At 43.3% G+C, this 23,970-nt stretch overlaps 1 protein-coding gene and 1 long non-coding RNA gene across 3 annotated transcripts; one reads left to right on the top strand and one right to left on the bottom strand.

Annotated features, from left to right (window-relative positions):
• Positions 1-252: 252 nt before the first annotated feature.
• LOC127010295 (uncharacterized) lies at positions 253-1,089 on the top strand. Its single transcript, XR_007763037.1, has 2 exons — positions 253-316; positions 465-1,089. It is a non-coding gene; the product is annotated as an uncharacterized LOC127010295 (long non-coding RNA).
• Positions 1,009-22,212, bottom strand: LOC127010294 (uncharacterized). 2 transcript variants are annotated; one of them, XR_007763036.1, is made up of 5 exons: positions 21,445-22,212; positions 7,452-7,745; positions 6,831-7,019; positions 5,190-6,424; positions 1,009-5,003 (listed from the first exon to the last, which is right to left on the bottom strand). XR_007763036.1 is itself a non-coding variant. In XM_050884154.1 (4 exons), exons 1-4 carry the CDS (start codon positions 21,544-21,546, stop codon positions 6,080-6,082), a joined length of 930 nt encoding a protein of 309 aa, XP_050740111.1. In that variant the 5' UTR covers positions 21,547-22,212; the 3' UTR covers positions 1,009-6,079. The 2 variants fall into 2 exon arrangements, 1 of the variants encoding a protein (XP_050740111.1); XM_050884154.1 differs by having other exon boundaries at positions 1,009-6,424.
• Positions 22,213-23,970: the final 1,758 nt, after the last annotated feature.

Raw genomic sequence — 23,970 nt, 5'->3', positions numbered from 1 at the left:
GGAGAGATGAAGTTAGTGAATTTGTTGGAGCAAGATGTAGTGAAGTAGACTAAGACCAGAAAGGGGGATTGAGAAAGTTGAGAAGGGGCTCCATATCCCACAGTGGACAAGTAAAGTAACCTCTCTGTTGGCTATTCTTTACTTCTTGCTTTTGTGGGAGTGGCGAGTAGCGGGCTTTTTAATTTTTTGTACTCTTTTTGTTGCCCTTGAGCCGCATCCATTGATTAAAAAAAAAAAAATAATAAATAAATAAAAAAAAAGTAAAAATAAAAAAAGACTAGACGATGATAATGAAGATTGTGATGATGTCTTTCGGGTATCCAGAGGGACGTCTCCACAACCCCTTACATACCTTTTTCTTAACCTTAGTGATGAAAGAAAAACGACAGATGGATATTCGTTCAATTTATTCTACAAAAGAGAAGATTGACGATGATAATGAAGATTGTGATGATGTCTTTCAGGTATCCAGAGGGACGTCTCCACAACCCCAAACATGCCTTTTTCTTAACCTTAGTGATGAAAGAAAAACGATAGATGGATATTCGTTCAATTTATTCTACAAAAGAGAAGATTGACGACTACAGTATGAGACAATACTTTACAACACACTATTTGTACCAGTAACGAAGGTGTAAACACTTGCACCGCACCGCCCAACCAACCAACCAAGCCGCCACGCCTACCACAATAAATTAATAGAAAGACGTTTGTTTCGCCGCGAGCCTAATGGAAAACACAGCATGAGGCTTAATTTTGGGGGTATAATTTTTAGTCAGTGTTTCATGCCAATAATAAAAATCTGACTTACGTTTCTTATCAATTAAAATAGATCATAAATAAATACATGCCAATAATAATGATAATAACAATAGGTAATAAGAATAAGAATCACAGACAAAGGTTTACGAAGAAGAATTTTCCCATTGAGCCTTTCTGTTATTATTGCTTTCTTTTTCTTTCCCAGTTGCTGAAGTCCAACGCTTTTAGTGGTGGCTAAGTATACACACACACACACACACACACACACACACACACACACACACACACACACACACACACACACACACACACACACACACACACACACATTGCTTCATCTCGCCTGTCAAACACGAATGGTTACTTCACTTCCGTGGCGACAAGTCAAGTCAACAACACGATCAGGAAGCGACAGACCAACTTGCCTTCGGTTACTCAGACTAAGGATATTTGGCAACAGTCTGACCCTTTAGATTTTATACACACATCTTCCTCTCTCTCTCTCGCTCACTCTCTCCATGGGAAACTGTTTAGATGGTTCAAAATAGTTAATTAACAAAATGTGGATGACTCTAAATTGTTGTAATCAGTGATACATCGTGAATGAGAAGTAATGGCGCTAAACTTAAGCGTAGACGACTAAATTCTTCTTCACCGACATCGTTGTACGGGAATGGAATGAGCTCCCATCTTTGGTAGCTCAATGCAACACAATTGATTAACTTATAAAACAAACTTCCCCCACCTTGATATTCACTGAGATGGTCAAACAACATACTGATGGGTGTTTTGTGTCATTTGGTTTAAGTTTAACCCGGTAGCTGCAGGGATCATGTTTCTTAAAGGCCCCTTTAAGTGAGAAAAATGAGAAAAAATCATCACTCACGCAAACCCTTTCATAATATATATCAACGCATTTGTGATCAGTTTATGCATCATCTATTTTTGGGGTTTATATCATGGCAAAAATTTGGCCCGTTGCTGCTACCAGGTTAAGGATAAACAACCTCGTCTTGACAAGAGTATCAGCGTGAAATGAAAATCTGTATAAATTTCTCTCATTTTCTGGATTAATATGAACTAAATTTATTCTGCAGCTTCTTTGGTACAGTTTTCAAGATTTTAAGCCTTTGCAGTGAAGAAAAATGTAGTGATAAATATGTGGTGAGTCCCTTTCTGTTATATGCCAAAAAATTTACACTAATGAGACAAGCAGATGAAATTTGTGCCCTTGAAATGTAGTGAGTTTCCAATGCATGAAGGAAAAAGCAAAGTGTTCACCAGACCATGATTAAACCTGCAGCACCTCGCACCACACTCGCTGACACCCAGGGTCGTATTAAAAGACATTTCGTGGACCAAGAACACATATTTGACAAGGCTTTCGTAGGAGTTGTGGGCATTTCCAGGGGTAGTTTTATGACTCTGCAGTGGTAGTGTGACCCTTCCTCTGTACCATGAACCTGAAGAAACACTCATTAGAACCCGACTGACCCCCTCTTTGACTTTTAGAAATATTTGACGTGAGGAGCGAAAGTGTCTTGTAATATCGACCCCAGAAGCCATCACCAGACACACCACCAACTCTTCGCCTCAGCCTCCAACACACACACACACACACACACACACACATTAACTCACATCACATACACACACACTAACAGTTCACAGTGTTCAAACAAGTACCAGAAAGTTGCAAAACAAGGCTGAAGGTGTTGAGCAGCATAATGCAAAGTTGAAATCGAAGCACAGTCACCAAGACAACGCCACTCTTGCAGCGGGAGTAACGAGACGTGTATGCGCGTCGTCAGAAGTGGTTAATGCGGCAAAAGATTCATTACCATTCGTACAGTCAAACCATTTCAATTAGTCCGTTTGGGCGTTCGATTCCTCGGGTCCTTTCCTCCCCACTGCTCTGCCACACGGTCCCAACACCTATTTTTCCCTCTCATATGTTATCTATAGGTAGTATATGAGAGGAAGGGACAGGTGTTGGGACTGTGTGGCAGAGTAGAGGGAAGGAAAGGACCCGCGGAATTGAACGCCCCAACGGACTATTTGAAATGGTCGGACTATAAGCAACAACCCGCGTTGCCTCAAGGATTCCCTAAGAAGTGGAGAGGGTTGACAAGTACATTCAGTATATAACCAGGACATACTCTGATGCAGATTATAGTGAATAATTACAATGAAAACACTTCACACTGCAGGTGAGGAGATACCTTCAAGGGAGCGTCAAGGGCCACTCATTACAAGAACCATATAAAAAATATAAAATCCCGGAGGATACACTCCAAGCTTGTGGAGGTAATAAATGAGAAGGTTCAGGCTTTGCACCCGACACTAGCACACGATTAGCACCAAGAGACTGTCTGCACCAAGCGTGTTGGGGACAAGCACACCCCTAGCCCGAACGCTGCCACTGCCGGCGGGGGAAGGAGAGGTGGGAATAGGGAGGAGGTGGTGCTGGAGGCAGGAACAAAACAGGAATGATGAGAGTACGGGAAAATTGATGGATAAGTAGCTGAATGCATATAATGGGGCACTTCTAATGAGGAAATAACTTGAGAATATACAAGTGAAAAAAAAAATCCAATAAAGGAAAATCATTGTGGAAATGTTCAGCTGGACAGGTGGCAGCGCAGGCTTGAGGGGAGTGCTTATGACAAACACAGCATTACAAAGGTTCAGTGAGGGGAAGGCAGCAACACCTGCCCTCACCCTAATGGCAGAAGATGGTGTGATGACGAGCAACCATCTTTACAATCCTGAAACTCTGGCAGCTGATTGGAGACAAAAAGTTGTATAGATGTATGTATACTGTTTTAGAAACATTGTTTGAAGCAATGTCACATGCAAGAAACTGAAGAAACCTTTCCCAGTATTACAATAATGCAATGCGTGTATAAAAAGTATTTCCACACGTACACAAAAATGAGTCATACTACAGCACTGAGGGACTCTTGCGACCTCCTCTCTTCCTCCTAGCAATGATAACTTGGCAAATGAATTAAAAAATGCAAATTCTTCTCAGTCTGTAGTGTGAGATTTGGTCCTGCAACCCTCCACAGTGCACAACACGCCACCCTATCTATGTACAGTGCTCGGGACACCGGCCGCTGCAGCAACAACAACACGACACAGAAGCAAATGCTTAGGTGCGGGTTCTCAGTGCGGCCGCTGCCTGACACCTGTCCACTGCCTCAGGTGTGTGGCCGAGGGGACAAGTGGCCAACATTCAGTCATTTTTCTGTCCTATGATCATCGTAGTCCCTGAGGAGTCTAGTCACTCAGGTCAGAGCAGGTCAGCCACAACTGAGAACACTCGCACCAGACTGCTTGGACACAGCATAGACAGCATGGGAAGCCACGTCCCCGAGAGGGTGTGTCGGGCAGCCCCGGACCTAACGTACCTAAAGAAGCTATGGTTAACTAGAATTGAGAATCACATGTAAAAAAAACTAACGCTAGAATCTCACTCATCATGCACAAGCTGCAGACCAGAGCACCAGAGGCAGGACGCACCCTAACCAGGCAGACCTTCACTTGGAAACACAGGAATTTGGGGTTGACGTCTTTGGCTTCACGGAGAAAACACGTATCACAAAAAAATAAAAAACTTTCCCGGCATTACATTAGCAATCTTATAAACCCTCTGACTGATAACCACAATACCATGGACATAAGCTGAATTGGAGAGTCTATTACTACATATTTTGGTTAATTACTGAACATATCAATTGGAGTTAGCCAGAGGGGGGAAAAAAGTTATATTCTTCACGAGGTTTTCAAGTGGTGTCTGGGCCTGGGTGGACTGGCTGCCTTAAACTCGATTTGCAACTGGAATGAACAGAAATTAAGAACTGCTGGGTAGAGTACAGAGCGTCACGGGCAGGGCTGGCTAAGGGTGGTAAGGTAGAGACCAGCGTTCCCATATGTAAAACAGCGATTCGTAAGCAAGACGATTTATTCTTTCCACTCGTCTCGAACATGTGAAATTTACGTCACAAGATGAACTGCGTACCAACATTTGTGGGGTGTAATAGCCGTTAGGCAGAAAAATTATATGTCCAATGCAGTGTTCTGAGTACGATGATTCCTAAGCGAGACGGTTGAACCTCATTGATGTTGATTTATTCCTTCCGCTCGTATCAAACACATTAATTTCAGACGGTAAAAGAGATTGAATGCCGTCACTTGTGGGATGTAATAGCTTTTAAAAGGAAGAAAAAACGATATAGCTAATGTTCTGCCGTCACTTGTGGGATGTAATAGCTTTTAAAATGAAGAAAGAACGATATAGCTAATGTTCTGCCGTCACTTGTGGGATGTAATAGCTTTTAAAAGGAAGAAAGAAAGATATAGCTAATGTTCTGCTGTCACTTGTGGGATGTAATAGCTTTTAAAAGGAAGAAAAAACGCTATACAGCTAATGTTCTGATAATTTTGAAACGCTGGTGCCATCATTTGTGTTAGGTAATGGCTCGGAAAAAACGATTAAACTAATGTTCCGAGTACGATGATATGGGAACGCTGGTAGAGACACATACTCGTAGCCACCCAGCCGGCCGTCCCCCTCAACCAGTTCCTCCTATGTGGGCGCAGGCGTGACGTGACATGCGCCTGCAGCTTCAGTCATCACTAAAGTATGGAGGGCTTGTATTGCTAATTGTTCCTTGCATCCAATAAATAATTCAAATAGTACAAAAATAAACACATATCACAAGTCATAGTGGCAATAAACTCTCGCATCATCTCGTGCGGCCCATGGTGTGAAGGGCTGGTGTGTGAGGTTCCAAGGGCTGACAGGACTCCACCATGCCACTATCGGACACCTCCTCCACCCCGATGTTCCCTTCCACCTGTGTTCTTGTTGCATCTGAAGTCTCTCGGCGCTGGCACCATGGACCCCAACCAACACGATGATCCAGAATGAGCAGCGTCAAGTTTGTGCCTCAAAGGTTTTCATGAGAGACTCTGATTTTCATGAGTGCAGTGATTTGAGTTCATGAGATTTACGCACTTTTGGCATGTAAATATAAGTTCTTCCATCTCTCAGCTTCAAGTTCACGTTGGTTAGTTTACTTCACTGGTGAGGGAATGGAGCAAGTTGATAAAGACGTGTGATGTCGATGGTCAGTTCAGAGCAACCCAACACATGCCGCACGATCCGCCTCATCTCTGCAGAATCGCAATCACCACCAAAATAAAACCAAATATCCTCAGAAACAATGAAACGAGGGGATAAAGTTCACATAGTATTTTCCTCTCTATCTCTCTGTCTTGGGGTGATGCAACAAGACGAAACAACTGAGAACTAGTGAGGTTTCTTGTTGGCAGATGATAGCATCTTTGGAGGCGACAGGTTTTCCTCCTCTGAAGAATCCAGGTCGTCCGAGAGAGAGGAGGTATCGTTGGAGAAGCTGCTAACAGAGGAGGCAGGAGAGGGGCAGGAGTAGTTGCTTGAGGGGGAATGGTTGCCGAGGCCGCTGTCCGCCTCTGCTGTGGTTGATGAGGGGTTGGGTTCCGTTCGGGTCCGGGGCATTGCCAGGAAAACGGTGTCTTCCGCCTCCATCTCGGTTTGGCCTGATGAAACGTTCATGTTGATGTCCCTCAGCTGGGTGGTCACGGACATGATGCCTTGTGACCCTGGCACCACAACCTGAAGAGAGGAAATGATCAGTGCATGTCCCTCATCCCTGACTCCTTCATACACATAGATATTTGCCATGCCCTTTAAAATTCAGACTTACAAACAGAAACTTAGGTTAGGTTTGGTAATGCTCTTATAATGCAGATACACACACAGCAACTTAGGTTAGGTTAGGTTACATAATGCGCTTTACAAGTTACACACATTCAGAAACTTAGGTTAGGTTAGGTTAGGTATCGCTCTTTATAACTGAGATTTTATTATTCACAAGCTTATGCAATGATTTGAACCATGAAATGAGAAAATGAAGACTTTTCCCAGTATGGTTCCTGCCTCACAATCATACACTATACACAATGAACATGCCAAAAATAAGCCTTCCCCAACAACTTGATCAAACTGCTTTCTGTCTCACCTCATACAGCTGCGCGCCCGACCGGATGTTCTCCAGGATGTGTCTGTTCTCCGGGTTGGATAGCACGGAGAGCACAAAGTTCTTAGTCTGTCTCTGCAGGTCTTCAATCTCCCGCTGCAGGTCGTGGTTCTTCCTGAGGAGCTCTGCCGTCTTCATGGTCACACCCAGGAGCCCAGACTGCCGGAGAGCCTGAAGGAGAGGAGGAAGAAGGATAAGTATGGGCGGAGAAGAAGGGTTAAGTCATATAGCATCACCCTCATAAATAAACTATCCAATTAATTTTTCTACACTTCGGAAATTAAAAACACTCATCACCTAAGCCAGTTTGTGATATAGACAGAAAATTTAAGAATTTCAGAGCACTCGCATCCAAAAATGAGCTATATCGAAATGTCCATAACAGATTGAAGAATTGATCTAGCCAGAAAAATATGGAAAACACACACAAAAAAATAATAAAAACTATTTCAATTCAAAGTAATAGATTCTCAAAATAAAGGTCCCTTAACTACCTCAATCTAAACTCTAAGCTGTGAATAGGTAAATACGAAGGGAAGGTCCCGTAGAGTTTAACAAAGAAAAAATAAAGAAAAAGAGAGAACAAGCACAAACACTGCGTACCTCCGCCGTCCTCAAAAACCGCTTCCTTCTGGAGATGTAGGACTCTTTGATTTTACATTCTCCTTTACTGTCGCTGTCGCTGTCGCTGTTGGGGGTGGCGGGACTCCTCTGCAGCCGCGTCCTCTTCGCCGCCTCCTCCGGGTCGGCGGGGGAGGGCGAGCGCGCGTCCCCGACCTTGATCTTCTTATTTGAGGGGAGGTCGGCGGGACTGACGGGCCGCGGTGAGCTATCCTGCGTGATTTCTGAAAGTCTTCTCTTGAACTCATGGCCGCAGCTTGAGGAGACCGCGGGTTCCTGGGGAAGAAGAAATGGAGTGGTTAATATGCGTTTTCTATTACATGTACATCAATGGAAACAGTTCAAGTGCATACGAAGAAAGAAAAAGAAAGAAAACACAAGAAATAGAAGAAGAAAAGCATAAAAGAGGAAGAAAACCATAAGAAATCCAACAAGAAAGTCGACTATACGAAAGAAGGAAAACATGATAGACGAGAAGAAACCAAAGGGAAAAAAATATATATAAATGGTTAAATTTTGGTTATATTAGATCTAGGTTGTTAAGATATTTTAGGCTAGAATTAGGTTAAGTAAGGTTAGATTTAGGTTAGGTTTGGTTCTGTTAGATTTAAGTTAAGTTAGATTAGGTTAACTTAGGTAAGATTAGATTTAGGTTATGTTAGCTTAGGTTAGGCTAGATTTAGGTTAAGTTAGGTAAGGTTAGAGTTCGGTTATGTTAGATTAGGTCAGGCTAGATTTAGGTTAAGTTAGGTAAGGTTAGAGTTAGGTTATGTTAGATTAGGTCAGGCTAGATTTAGGTTAAGTTAGGTAAAGTTAGATTTGGGTTAAGTTACGTGCCCTGAATCTCTTATCTCTCGGTTCGTGGGTGACTCAGGTGCTCCATATAGAGGTGTGATGATTAACGAGGAAGAGTTTTTATCTTTTTCCATACTGATAACATTTAGATACTACCGCTTTCCTTATATAACGATTCTATTTTTGCTGTACGAATTCTGATTTATAGTTTTCCTTTCCTTATCATTTTTCCTTGTGCTAATTTTGGTTTCTTTTTGATAAGGGGAATATATATACCTCCTCTACGTAAATTATTTCACGATAGGACAAAAACGTACAACTTTTCTTCTTAATCTTTCATCTTTAATTCAAAACAAACTCGAAAGTCTTCAAGTACACCACAATAATATTTCTCCTGTTTTCTTTGTCATGTTCCTCTTTTGTTCAATGTTTTCTTTCTCCTTCCCACTACAAAAGGAAAATAACATCCACCTTATACACAAAAGAAGTTAACAAAAGGAGGATGGACCAACATTTACCTCTATTTTCCTCGTCTTCTTACTACATAAGGAAAGAATCATCCACTTTCTATACACAAAAAAGGACAGGAGGAGGGCAAACAACATTATTAATCTGTTTTCCCCGTTGTGCTCCTCTCTGTCTATTCTTTCCTTACTAAATAATAAGGAAAAAAACATTCACATATTTCACACAGTACCGAACTTCACACAACAACGCCAAACGACATTTTTTTCATCAGTTTCCCTCGTCGTTGTGCGCCTCGCTTCGGTGATAAACAACAAATTTACATCATCTATTCTTCTCGCGTCCGCTGGCAGCCACGCGGAAAGCATTGTCATATACAGTGTTCTCCCTTCGCCCGTGAAAGACCGCCGCTTCATCATTGCTATAGAGATCTCACTATACCTCGTTTCTCTCTCCGGTCGTGGGTGGGTTTGAGGCGGCACGTTGCTCCTCGGCCCATTTAGAAGACTTCATTCAATTAGCATTCATTCAGGGTATAAACAGGCCATCTAATGCTTCGCGGTTAATGATCTGAAGACTTTTACATTCATTCAGCCTCCTCCTCCACCGACAGAGAGTAAATAAGAGGTCATTCACTGCTTCGTGGATAATTATAATCAAAACTTGCATCCATTTAGTCGCTGTCGCCCTCAAAGAGTAATATAAAAGGTCATTCAATACTTCGGGGATACTTAAAATCAAAACTGACATCCATTCTGCCGCTTTCGCCCTCAGAGAATAAGTAAAGGGCCAGTCTATGATTTGTGGTTAATTATAATCAAAATTTACATCCATTCTGCCGCCGCCTTCGCTGTCAAAGGGAACTAAAGAGGTCATTGGTTCGTTGATAATATATATAATTAACACGACTTACGTAATTCGCCTCTGGAATGAGAGAAAGAGAGGTTTGAAGGGGCAAAGGGCAAGGTTCAGTTCGGAAAATCGTACATACTCGTATATAGTTTATTTTTATACAATGTTTTACCCCGCGGCTCGTGTTCGTTATTTATATCTGTGGTGCTTTTTTTTTTTTCTTTCGCTCTCTGAATTAAAACTTGCATAACTACCTTTGAAATAAGAGAGGTTTGAGAGACAAGATTTAGTTCGGAAAATGGCTTATGGTTTATTTTCCTTTCTCTTTTCTGTCTTTCTATCCTCTCCCTGTATTCAATTTCGTTCATTTTTATTCAGTATTATTTCGGATTTAGTTTACTCTCTCTCTCTCTCTCTCTCTCTCTCTCTCTCTCTCTCTCTCTCTCTCTCTCTCTCTGTTAAAAGCTGACGCCTTGCATTCACTTATTTTATTTTACTCAGGTCAGTATTAATTCAGATTTATTTTGTATTCCCTCTCTCTTCCCTTCCTGTCCTCCTGTTACAAGCTGACGCCCTTTATGGCTACGCTTTTTATTTATTTATTTTTTACAGGCAAGCAAGAACTCATGTTTATTTTACGTGTATATTTCCCTTCTCTTCGGTGTCATCTTTTCTCCTTTCGCTCCCTTCTCTTCCTTCTTCCATTCAATTACCAGTTAACTTTTTTCTCTCAAAGGCCAGTAATACCTTTAACTCCTTCCACCTCCTCTTTCCTTTCTCTCTCTCCACCTCTTCCTTTTCCTTCCCTTCTCTCCTTTGCTTCACCTCTTCCTCCTACTTTCCTTCTTTCCCTTTTCCCTTTCTTTTCTTCTTCCTTCTGTTCCATTATTTCCGTTTCCTCCTTCCTTCTACTTCTCCCTTCCCCTCTCCTTCTCTACTTTCTCTCCTTTCCTTTCCCCTCTTCTCTCCTTTCCCTCCCTCTACCTCTTCCTTCTGTCACTCCACTCCTTAACTTCTCTCCCTTCCCTTCTTCCCTCTTCTCCCTCTTACCCATTCCCTCCCTCCCTCTCCCTCCACCTCTTCCTTCTGTCACTCATCCTCCACTCAATCAATGATGTTTGACTGCCCTGATTGTGTTGCGGTTTCAGCCTTCCATTCAAACCCGTGACTCCCACTCCTCTCTCTCTCTCCTCCCACGAAGTCTATATATGGACAACCCAGTATAATACGCGTTCTATTTCTGTACTGCGGCTTTCCTTTGCCATCCCCCTCTACCTTACCCTCCCTTCACTTCTCTCTCTCTCTCTCTCTCTTTGGTCCTTCTCCCTTCCTTTCCTTCCCTTTCTTTCTTCGTCCCATTCTATCTCCATCCCCCATTTCTCTTTTCCCTTCCTACCTCCACTTCTTCCTTTCCTTTCCCTTTTCTCCTTTCCCTTCCTTCCTTTCCTTTCCTTCTCTCTATTCCCAGTCTCTGTTCTCTCCCCCCTTTCCTTCCCTTCTTTCCCTTACCTCGTTATCTCAATCCCCAATTACTATGTTCTCTCCTTCTCTCTCCCCTTCTTCCCTTCCTTCCTTAACCCCATTATCCTCTCCCTTCTCCCTTCCCTATCTTCCTCTACCCTTTAATCTCTATCCCAAGTCACTATGTCCTCTCCCTCTCCCTCTCCCTCTCGATGCGGTGAAAAACAAGGATAACACAGCTTCGAGGACCAGTGGAACCGCCTCTCAGTCTCTTCCCTTTAGGATCACGTGTGTATTTTTGCTCCGTTCCCCTCCATGGCTGTGCTGGGGCCGAGGGGAGGGATTAAGACGATGGGGCCGGGTGTTGACGGAGGAGGAGGGGGTGAAGGAGGAGATAGAGAAAGGAGGAGGAGGAATAGGTGGTGACGAAGGAGATGGAGGGGGAGGAGGAGGAAGAGATGGAGGAGGAGGAGGAGGTGAAGGAGGAGATGGAGGAAGGAGGAAAGGAGATTGAATGGACGGTAAGAGGGAGGTGGGAGGGACAATTCGATAAGGTTCTCTCTCTCTCTCTCTCTCTCTCTCTCTCTCTCTCTCTCTCTCTGTTAACATGGAGGCATCGATTTTTTTTTTTTTTTGAGGGGGAGGGAAGGAGTAAATTGGCGACACGTGGAGGAACGAACACACACACACACACACACACACACACACACACACACACAGGTAGGGCAGATGAAATACTCCTATTCCACGCATCGATTCTCTCTCTCTCTCTCTCTCTCTCTCTCTCTCTCTCTCTCTCTCTCTCTCTCTCTCTCTCTCTCGAAGGCGCGCAGGTGAACTCTCCACATTGCACCTCCTCTTCCACCACCACCACCACCACCACGGGAAATCAATGCGGGGTGTTGCATGTCTCCTCCACCCTTCCATTCCACCCTGCTGCTCTTCATCCACTCTGACCCGCATGCAATCCACTCTCCTTGATAGACCACTGGTGTTCTGTTTCCTGTTATGTATTCACTCTTTTCATTCTTCTAATCCACCTTTAAACTCTGTCGTTCATTTTCGTTTGTCACCCATCTATTTGGTTGTCTATCCGTCTCTCCTTGTCATTCACTCAATCTGTTATTCATCTATTCAGGCATTCTTGTAATCTACCTTTCAATTATGCAATCATCCAATTATGTGTCATCCATTATGCTATGTTATGAACCTCGCAAAAACTCGTCAGTCATCCACTTGTTTTCTTTTTAATATTTATTCATTCTGTCATTCATCCTTCAGTAAACCTTATGAACGTGCTATTTAACTTCATATATAAACCTCATAAACGTTCACTTTCACTTCATTAAAAAAACTAATCGTCCTCTCAATGTTAATATTTCCACCTTCATACGAGCTCATATTATCACTAATTCGCTCACTCTCACTCCACTCGCCTTCACATCAAGCAGCTTTTTACCTACGCTACTTTCTCTCGATGTTAATATTTCCACCTTCATACGAGTTCATATTGTTGCTAATTGTCTCACTCTCTCTCTTTCTCCGCTCACTTTAACATCAAGCAGCTTTATACCCACGCTACTTTCTCTCAATGTTAATATTTCCACCTTCATCCTACGAGTTCATACCGTTACTAACTCTCTCACTCTCTCTCTCTCCGCTCACCGTCACATCAAACAGCTTTTACCCACGCTTCCTTCCGCTTCCTCGACTATCAAACAATTAATGCATATCGCTCTCCACGCACTCGCTAATATTATAGTCTCGAATATTGTTGTCAAGTGCTCCAACATTTGCACGCCTCGCTCTCATGTTGGCCTGAATCCCTTCCTCGTCACTTCCTCCTCTTTATATATGCCCCCACGTCATGCCGCGGGGGTGGGTGAGTTAGGTAACGCTGCCTCGGTGATTAATGTTCGGGACCGGTTTTTCACTCTGCTAGAACGAGCGGCAGTAAAGATAAATGATCCACGACACGTTAGGTTTTCATGATTTCGTTGCCAGTGCGTAGACTTTTTTTTTACAACACGCATAAGATATACTTAGGAATGTTGTTATGTCAAGAGGATGGATGGTAAGGAAAGAGCTTAGGATGATAATGATAATGATCTCGAGCACAGATAATGATAAAACACGATACATTATTATGAGTGCTAAGAGGAAAAGGTACGAGAAAATCAAGTAAAAGATAGAGGAAGCAAGGATGATGATGAAGACACTAGAGAAAGAGAGAAGATAATTAATAGAGAAGACGATACAGAATGAGTATTGCTAAAAACAGAAAGAAAGAAGGATATTGAAGAAAGAAAAAGCTAAAGACGAAAGTGAAAACAGCGGTTATAGTAATGAAAAAAAAAGCGAAAAAAGCGGTTAAAAAAGACTGAAAAAAAGCGAAGATAGAAATTATATGGTGCAGAAGAAAGAAGAATGCTCAAGAAGAAAGCAAAAGCGTTATAGTACACGACAGATAGACTAACATTCGCAACAGACAAATGGCATTATACCGTCTCTTTCAACCCGGCTCCCAAACCAACCCACGGACCAACAGGTATGATATGAGAGAGGAGAGAAACAGAGACTTCCGGGTTGATTCACACTCAGCTCCGACTCCGCTCCCCTTCCCTCCCCGCCGCGCCAGCCACCAAGCATCACACACACACACACACACACACACACGTACACAGCCACCCCTAATACAAGCTACCCCCCTCCTCTTCTCCCTCTTGCTCTCTCCTGTTCCTGGGTTTTCTATCGGTTGTGAATTCGTATAGGCAACAATATTAGTTTTCAGAGATCATGACAGTTCCTCCTAAGATGCTCCTCTTTCATTCTTCTCTCTTCTGTTTGACTTAGAATTAGCATAAGACTTTACCATGGTCGTCTAAGTAAAGTTTTTCACTCATTTCCTCTTCTATATAACTCAGAATTGGCATATCATTTCACCATAGTCGCATCAATAAGACTTTTCTCTCCTCTCTTTTCTATTACAATCCTATTACGATACTATTATTCAATTACAACTAGTGCATTCCTATTAGCATAACGCTGTACTGTCTATCACTGTACTGTATAACAAGCTGCTGTGTTAATGTCGGGGTTGTATTATGTTGTAACGTGTAACACCAAATCTAGTGTCATAATGTTCTCCAAGTTGAGGTCCTCTGTGTGTGTGTGTGTGTGTCTGTGGGAGCGTTGCACCAGAGGGAGGGAAGTGACTGCTGGTCCTCCTCGTTGCCATGTACCGCTTTCCTCATACCTCGGGCGTCTGTCTCCCTCCCTCCCTCTTTGTTTTCCTCCTCCCTTCCCTGGTCCTCCTCTTCTCGTCACCATCAGAGCCCGTATGCGTGGCCTCCAACGTACCTTCCCTTCTTTCCTTCACTTCCCGTTCGATTTGTTCTCTCTTTTTTTCCTCCTCCTCTTCTTCCTTTCCCTTGTCACCATCAAAGCCTCTCTTCTTCCTTCACTCCCTTCTTCCTTTCCTTCATCTCCCGTTCGATTCGTTCTCTCTATTTCCTCATCCTCGTCCTCCTCTTCCTCCTCACCCTACAATCTATATTTCGCTCAGTAACGCAAAAAAACTATATACTACTTTCTCCTTTCGTTCTCTATGACTTACTTCTTCCACTCCAACGTTTAAGTTTACCCACGTGACTTAACATACATTATCAGTACCCACCCACACCCTCAGCGGACGATAAGTGCCATCCTTATCCACCCTAATCATCAAGTGGTCTGTCTATCTATGCCACACTCGACGCTTTTAGTCTATAGCAAACATAAGTAAACAAACGAACGAATCCCGGGCAGATACCTCAGAAAAAGTCATGTGCCAGCTCCGTTGTCCCCTAATAAATAAATAAACGCCTCTGACAATTATTTCACGTCATCATCTTCCCATTCTCTCTATTCCGAACTCAACACATTAAAAGGTCCATATTTTTTAAGTGTTGGGATTCTATTACGACTATTTCCCAAGACCTCAGAGAAGAATAACCGCGACTGGGAGGGAAAAGGCGAGGAGCCACGTGACTGGAGGGAGGGAGGAAATATCAAACACGTTGGAAGGTTGGAGCGCCGCTTGATAAGGTCTCCCCGTCGCTGACTGTGAACGCGCCAGCCAGACAAGACGTGCATAGAAGCAGAACGTGACCCGGGAAGGAAAAAATCGGCGTTAGGAAGTGTGAATGACGTCTGATAAGAGAGAGACAGAGAGAGAGAGAGGGGGGATACATAATCATTCACACCCACCCACCCACACACACGCACGCACACAGGTGACATCCAAGCCGGTAATGAGTATTATAATTACTTCACCACCTGAGTCCTCTCATTAATAACTTTTACGGCCCGTCGCGCACACCTGACGTTAAATATTAAACCTTACCACCACCGCCAACACCACATTAATTTTAAACACTTTCCCTTCCACACACACGAAGGCGAGACTCACGCGTTTCACCTCCCTTGGCAACCTTTCCGAGAGTGAAGAGGAAGGAAAGGGGAGAATGAAAACAAAACTAGGAACTCGAAATACTAATTAACGAATGCGCTATTGATATTTTGAGCCATAACTTTAATCATTTTTACTCCTAACGCTACCAATGGGAATATCAGACGACCCAGATTCCAGCACGCAGGTAAAGCCAAGGACGACTCCCACAGACTTCATTACATACAACCCAAACGAGGACGCCTTGATATTAATACTGTAAAATTCCTGGAGAGGGAGAGAGGTAAGAGGCGAGGCAGAGAAGCAGTAACTAGGTTTTGAGGGCAAGGGAAGAGGGGAGGTTGGGAGGAAGGGGGCTTAATGGAGGTAGACGAGGGTGGAATGGAGGATATGAGGAAGTCCTGAGGGAAAGGAAGGAAAGGAGACAGATGGTAAGGGAGGGGGGGTTGTTGGGGAGGAGGTTGGGGATGGTGGTGAGGAGGAGGTAGGGTAGAGACTAGGTGGTTCCTCTCTCCCTCCTCATTATCCTTCTCCTTCTTCCCCTTCTTGTGTCCTATTCCTGCCCTTCCTTTCTGTGCTGACTCCCTTCTCATCCTTTTCTATTCTCCTTCCTTTTTAATTTTTCTTATTTTTTTCTTTCTTTCCTTTATCTTTCCCTTTTCATTATTTTCTATCCTCCTGATAAGTCCTTCCATTCATATCGTCATTTCCTCTCCCCTTTTCATTTTCCTCTTCTATCTCTTCTTTTCATTTCCTCTTTATCCTCCTCCTAAGACGTCTCTTGTACCCTCATCTCTTTCTCCTCTTCCCTTTACTTTCTTTCCCTTCTACCTCCTTCCTTCATCTCTCCCTTCTTTTCTACCCTATCCATCTCTCTGTAACACCACTCATGCGCCCTTCAACTAATTTTCTTCCTCTTTTTCCTCCTCCTCCTCTTCCCCATACACCACCGCCACCATCACCAACTCCTCCTCCTCAACCTCCCTCACCACCACCATTACCACCAACACCTCGCCCACGCAGCCGCATTCAGGTGGTGTTTACAAGATTGAGGTCACGTTCATTAAGACACAAGTTGCCTCCCGCCTCGGCCACGCGTGTAGAGGAACGATAACAGGAGCTCACGTGGCGGCGTCAATAGCTACAGGCGGTGAGGTGAAGCAAGGGGGAAGGAGGGAGGAAAGGGAGTGGATAGTAAGGGAGGGGGGAAGAAAAAGGTTGGATGGTAGGGAATGGAGGGAGATGGTAGTGGAAGGAGAATGAAAGGAAAGGGACGGAAAGGGATGGGGAAGAATTAGGACGGGTGGGGGAAGGAAAGGGGAGGATGGTTGAGAAGCGGAAGATGGGAATGGAAAGGAAGGGGAACGAAAGAGGATGAATGGTAAAGAATGGGGGTGGATGGTAGGGGAGGGGGAAACCGTGGGAAAGGATAGCGGGGAGAGGAGGGTAAAAAAAAAGGGGGGGGGGAAGGAGACATGGTATGGGAGGGGGCGGTTGTTGGGGAGGAGGAAGATAAGGGGCGTCTGGTGGGGAAGAGGGGAAGAACACGACAAGTAGGGGGATGGGGGAAGGAAGAGGAGGGTCTGGAAGGGGAGGATAAGGTATGGGGAAGGAAGACAGAGGAATGAGGGAGTGGGGAAGAAATGGGAACGTCTGGTATGAAAAGAGAGGGGGAAGGAAGCGACAGGAAGGGGCTGGGGAAGGAAACAGAGGAGGAGGAGGAGGTAGAAAGGTGTTATTGCTAAGTAAAGAGGGAAGGAAAAGGAGGAAGAGGAGGGAAAGAGAGAGTGGCACTGCATGGGGAAGGAAGGGAAGCGTCTGGGCGGCACGAGGGTAGGGAAGGTAAGGGAGGAAACGGGAAGGCAAGGAAGGAAAGGTCAGCGGTACGTGTGCACGGTTGGTAACACTGGCCAAGTATTCGCAAACGCTTTCGGCTCACACAACAAATGCTTCCAAAGGCTACACAGGAGATCAGTCGGGTTGTCATGAGTGCTTTCTTCACGTCCATGGTGTAGAAGCATTGTCAGACTATCACTAGGCTCATAAAACTACCCATGGAAACACCCAAAACAACCTCTATGGAGATTCATTCATGCAGAAAGCCTTGCCAAACTATCACTAGGCTCATAAAACTACCCATGGAAACACCCACAACAACCTCTACGAAAGTTTTATTAAGTGTGGGTGTGTGAGCCCCCGAAATATGAGAATATGGACTTGAAACACACACGGAGGATTCATGGTGCAGAAAGCCTTGCCAAACTATCACAAGGCTCATAAAACTACCCATGGAAACACCCACAACAACCTCTATGTAAGCCTTATCTAATGTGTGTGTAAACCGCTAATGTACGAGGATATGGGCCCCAGACAGAGAGGACTAAAATACTAACGCAACCTCTACGAAAGCCTTATCAAATGTGGATGTGCTGGCCTCGAAATGTATGATATGGGCCCCAGACAGAGAGGGCCAAATACTAACACAGCCTCTACGAAAGCCTTATCAAATGTGGGTGGGTGAGCCCCGGAGTGTATTAGAATATGCACGGGATTCAGACAGAGAAGCGTGCGGGTATAAATAAAGCAGTGTGCCCTGTATGCAGCACCCCACGCCAGGCCACACGGGTATTTGTGAACCTGTAAATGTCACCCTCCCTCCCTCCCTCTCTTTCGGAATAACCTGACAAAAAAGGAAAAGTGTGGCTCTATACCAAAACAACAGAAAGAAGAGATAACATAACGGAAATATCGTCATACCAAGCTAGATAAAAGATGATTATGGAACAGGACACACACACACACACACACACACACACACACACACACCGCCATCATCATCATTAGCCGTGCGTGGGGTGGTAATGGTCTTAACACATTTTCCATACACGCTCTGCAGTGGGAATGACTAAACACAGGGTTAATGACGGCAGTAAGGACACCAACGGCAGTCACACACGCACCGGAATTAATGTCACAGGTAGAGGAGGTAACAGGTAACCAGTCATAAGTGCCAAGAGGTAAGGTAGGTAGATAGGTAAACAGGTAAGTAGGCAAAAGGAGAAGGGAGAAAGACATGTGTACAGACATATATATAAGGTAGGTAGGTAGGTAGGAAGGCCACTATTGCACGTGTCTATACATATTACAGGAGGAAGGAGGGACTGGGAGGATCGAGAGTGAATAAGTAAGGAGAGAAAGAGTCAGGTAACACAAATAAACCTAGTTCCAACGGGTAAATGGGTAGGTAGGGAGCGGGGTATGTGGGTAGGCCAGTGAGGAATACGAGGGTGGGCTAAAAATACACCCAAAAGGACCAGAGAGAGAGAGAGAGAGAGAGAGAGAGAGAGAGAGAGAGAGAGAGAGAGAGAGAGAGAGAGAGAGGCGTGACTGAGCTAACGGGACTTGCGATGAGGGCGACAGGAAGACTCAGTACGTTGTTATCACTAAGCTGTTAAGGCGACGAAGTGAGGACGTGTGCAAGGCAGACTGCGAGGTGACAATGGAGGTGATGTTTCTCTTTCTATCTCTATCTATCTATTAATCTGTGTCTCCCTTAGTGGGCTGAATGGTAATGAAAGGGAGGTATATGTCTCTCTAACTATCTATGTATCTCTCTTCCTTAGAATGCAAACAATCTCTCTCTCTCTCTCTCTCTCTCTCTCTCTCTCTCTCTCTCTCTCTCTCTCTAATACAAACACACCCAATCTGTCTCTTTCTCTAATACACACTCACAATCTTTCTCTCTTCCTACTACAGACATACACACACAATCAAAAGTTTCGCTCTGACACACACACACACACACACACACACACACACACACACACACACACGCCTCTGCTCTCTTTGATAAGCGCTTGACGTCATCTCACACACGGCATCCAACTGAGTTCAGAGGCGGCAGCGAGACTCCAGATATACAGAAGGTCAAAGCAACACCCAACACAACAAAAGACAGACACTTAACAGCGCCCAACACAACACAGGACACTTTACAACACTAACACAACACAATGAAGGAATTAAAAGTCGTCCATTTACGCGAAATTGATATATGTTAGCCAGTCAAGTTAGTAAAAAGAAAACTAATAAAAAAACATTGATCATTGCCTCTAAATTGACGCATAGGTATATAGGAAAGGTAAGGAGTAAAGGTGGAAAACGTATGACCTTAAAACTGATCTTCTATACACAAAATTCATTAATAAAAACCAGCCAAGTTAGTAAAATAAGAAAACTAATAATAAAAACCATTGATTACTGCCTCTAAATTCACGCACAGGTATATAGGAAAGGTAAGGTGTGTGAGATGATCAATTTAAAACTAATCATCTATACACAAAATTCATTAAAACAAACCAGCCAAATTAGTAAAAGAAGAAAACTATTAAAAAAACATAATCATTACTTCTAAATACTTCCGTGAGAGCTAATTTCTAGGTAGCAATATAAACTTTCCCCTCACTATCTTTCCAAAAAACTGACGAGAAGGAAGAAGAAATCAGAAGAATGTTTACCGATAGAACCTAAACCCCAAAGTATTTAAATATGACTCCAATGGAAATTACGACTCCCGAACCACTGAATATGATTATGAATAGAGACCTCCTTCAATAATCCATGATCCTGCGCTACATGGGACAAATTAATATCAAATCCCTTATAAATATACGTTAATAGGACTTCTGACAGGGATAAAAATTAATGTTATGGTCAAATCAATTAGGAATAGTTTACCCAGCACTCGAGAGAGATTATCAGTAACAAATTCATGATGTATGTAAACAGTTTAGGTGACTCAGGGCCGCCTACACACACACACACACACACACACACACACGAAGGCCCATCACGGATATGGAACCAACTCAATTTACATATCCAGTTCTGAGAGAGAGAGAGAGAGAGAGAGAGAGAGAGAGAGAGAGAGAGAGAGAGAGAGAGAGAGAGAGAGAGAGAGAGAGAGAGAGAGAGAGAGAGAGAGAGAATTATGGAAAAGTAAAACAAGGAAAAGGGAAAAAAGAATAATGTTTAAAATGGAAAAGTTAGGAAATAAAGAAGGAAAAGGAACGAGAGAGAGAGAGAGAGAGAGAGAGAGAGAGAGAGAGAGAGAGAGAGAGAGAGAGAGAATTCTTTTGTGCCTGTTTCTGCTGGAAGAGGAAATTTTAATACAAGAAGCAGAGAGGTTTTTCATTTCCATTTTATTTTATTTTTCATAGACATCGAGCAGTTTATCTTTGTGAATGACTCCTAAATTATAATAAGTGTCCATAACTTACATCTGAATATCATCTCTCTCTCTCTCTCTCTCTCTCTCTCTCTCTCTCACACACACACACACACACACTCTATAATTATAACTGTCATCTTTTATTCACGAAACAGATGAATAAGTCTCCTTCATGTAGATTTGCCAACACGATAACAACTATTTTAAGCCCTGGGAGAGATGTAATCATGCAAATGTAATAAATATGCAGCAGTAGAAGTTGTAGTAGTAGTAGTAGTAGTAGTAGTGATGGTTGTAACTTTACCCTGAGACATATAAAAAAATACATACGAGAAAATAAAAAGACAAAAGGAGAGTAGATACACAACTGTAGCAATGTTGGCAATTGTAAACGTAGCACAAGAATAAATATAGAAAAGAGAAAGAGCATGAGAACAAAGAAGAAAGGAAAACACTTACAAATTCACATAAATATAATAATAGCAAGAGTAGTAGTAGTGGTAGTTGTAGTAATAGTAGTAGTAGTAGTAGTAGTAGTAGCATACGAACTAATATATAATGGGAGATAACGAACACAAGGAGGAAACGAGGGAAAACACAAGAATATCCACAGTAGTAGGAGAAAAATTAATATAGAATGAGAAAGAGAACAAGGACAAGGAGAGGAAGGGAAACACACCAACACAGCTACAAGAAAATCCACATCAATAGCTGTTCCTCACCTTCTTCACGACTGGCTCCGTGTCACAAAGGCTCGTGGCGTACATCTCCACCACCTCATGCACCCCCACGCCCATCTTGGGGGCCTGGGGCAGCTTGGTCATGGGCAGCGGCGTCTTGAGGGAGGGGTGGGGGAAAGATTTCTGACTCCAAATGGGCGACCTCTCTACCACCTCCACCACCACAGTTAGGAAAGGAGAGCTTATGGTGTGGTCGAGATCTGGGGTCAAGCAAGCACTATATTTGCCTTCTTGTGTGAGGGGTTGAGGGAAAGGTTTCTGGCTCAACCAACTCCTTCAATACCACCACTAGGAAAGGTTAGCTTGTGGTGTGGTTGAGATTTAGGTTAAGCAAGCACTAGATTACTCCAGTCTTTTCCTCGTTCACGTTCAGGTCATGATAAGTGAGTTTACGTTCACCACACAAACTTGAAGGCTTGGGTAGCTTGCTTATAGGGTCAAGTCTGTATTCTTGCTGTAACAGTCTTTTCTGACACCCTTTGTTTCGTGTGTCAAACGGGAATCTGGGTGGAGTGCAGAATGTCACTCCACTAGAATTCCACAACCAAAGAACATCCAAGTCGCCCAAAGAAACCAACGAAGAAGATCCAGTAGGCCCTTTTCTTAGTGTTACTCCGGTAAGTCACAACACAAAGCACTCTTCTTCCTCACACTAAGAGCCCACAGTAGTCTGCAGGCCGTGTCATATGCAGTCTTAGTAAGCAACGCGACTACCCCCTTCTGAGTGAGCTGGGGAGATACTGGCTGTTGAATATTAGAATGGTTGAGTCCGCACCTCCTCAACCAGCTTCCCCGGCAACGTGGCCCCGGAGAACGTGTTGTACCGCTCGCTCTCTCACCTGGCTGATACACACACACACCTATGATTTTACCTTCTACTGTTCTCTGCTTTCTCTTACATATATTACGTCTGCTCCTCTTCTGGTTCTCCTCTTCTCTGCTTCTTTTACCTAATATTACCCTGCTTTTCTATTCCTCTGCTTCTCTTCTGCTTTCTCTTACCTAAAATATTACCTTTGTTATTCTTATGTTTCTCCTACTTACTATTATTACCCCTGCTTCTCTTCTGCTTTCTCTTACCTATAATATTACCTCTGCTATTCTGTTTCTCCTACTTATCATATTTCCACTTTCTCTCCTCTCCTCTACTTCTTTTCTACGTCTCCTAGCCCTGACATTTCCTCTGGGTTCCTCTCTCCCTGTTTTCAAAGATCGTATCACTTCTACCTCAATACTTACAGTGCCTGCGTGGTCCAGGGTGAGAATAGCTAATGTCATATACGCACCGTTTAATTTTCTTTGCCCTCAGCCTTGGAAAAGATAACCTCCTCTCACTCTATCATCCACACGCGAGCAAGGACGAGGGAACATGGATAATTATGCTTCTAGGAAAATGATCACCTTTTTTTCCCACCTCCTCCACTTCACTCCACGCATTCCGCTCCCTCTTCATCTCACTCCACTGTGTTTCTCATAATAATACAATCACTATCACATTCACGGAAACATATCAGACTATTCAGTGCGTTTACAGTTGTGTTTGTTAGAAGCAGCATCGTTTTGTAACACAGATTTCTCCTCCATCAGCTTAGAAACACACACACACACACACACACACACACACACACACACACACACACACACACATACACGAAAGGTTACCGGTTAATATCACTTCCTTTTAATGAATATAAGCACTTTACGTATTAAAAAAGAAGCATCTCTATTTGGCACGTTTCATTCTTTTTCCTTTTTTTCATCTGAGTGGCAAAAAACTCAATAACCCTTCGAAATATTAACTTCTGACACATAAACATAAAAAGCAATTCTATTCAGCACACTTTTACTTTTACTTCTCGTTCATCTAAGTGACAGAAAACACACAAACAAACTTTCGAAATATTAACTTTGAACACAAAAACACAAAAAAGCACCTCTATTCAGCACACTTTCTTTTCATTTTTTCTTTTTAATCTCAGTGACACAAAATACACACAAACCTTCGAAATATTAGCATCAGACACACTCATACACACAGACACACCAAACAACTGACCTTCAAATTTTATCGCCAATCATGAAATTTAGACAAAGTGGCGTTTCGAATTTACTACAAAGGACAAGGGTGAGATTATATATAAACGCAGCAGTGTCCTTCAGGTTAATACGAAACAAATACACTCGCCCTCTTGAGCTCTCCTTGATGCTACACTTACAAGCTTAGAAACACAGAGGTACAGCGGCCTTCAGGATATTGAGGGACAAATACAACCCTCTCACGATCTCTCCCTTGTCACTACCTTTAGAAGATTAGATATACAGACGCAAGAGTGAGCTTTCAAGATACCTAAAAACAAATACAACCCCACACTAGCTCTGTCCCATGTTGCTACTGTTATAATCTACCAATAATGGCTTATAAATATAGACGTTAAGTGGCCCTCTGTATCTCAAGGAACAAAATTTAAATACAACCCCTTTCACGAGCTCTATCCCTTGTTGCTATTC

Source organism: Eriocheir sinensis, chromosome 43 (assembly GCF_024679095.1).
Source record: "Eriocheir sinensis breed Jianghai 21 chromosome 43, ASM2467909v1, whole genome shotgun sequence".
Taxonomy (NCBI): domain Eukaryota; kingdom Metazoa; phylum Arthropoda; class Malacostraca; order Decapoda; family Varunidae; genus Eriocheir; species Eriocheir sinensis.
Note: the sequence above shows the minus strand (reverse complement) of the source record. Positions and strands in the feature narration are given on the sequence as shown.

Excerpts from the sequence above, each read along its gene's own strand:
- LOC127010294 (XM_050884154.1), bottom strand. The coding sequence starts at position 21,546 with ATGACCAAGCTGCCCCAGGCCCCCAAGATGGGCGTGGGGGTGCATGAG. Across the intron at positions 7,020-7,451 it reads GGTTTTTGAGGACGGCGGAG|GCTCTCCGGCAGTCTGGGCT; the intron begins GTACGCAGTGTT and ends CCTCTCCTTCAG. Across the intron at positions 6,425-6,830 it reads CGGGCGCGCAGCTGTATGAG|GTTGTGGTGCCAGGGTCACA; the intron begins GTGAGACAGAAA and ends TCCTCTCTTCAG.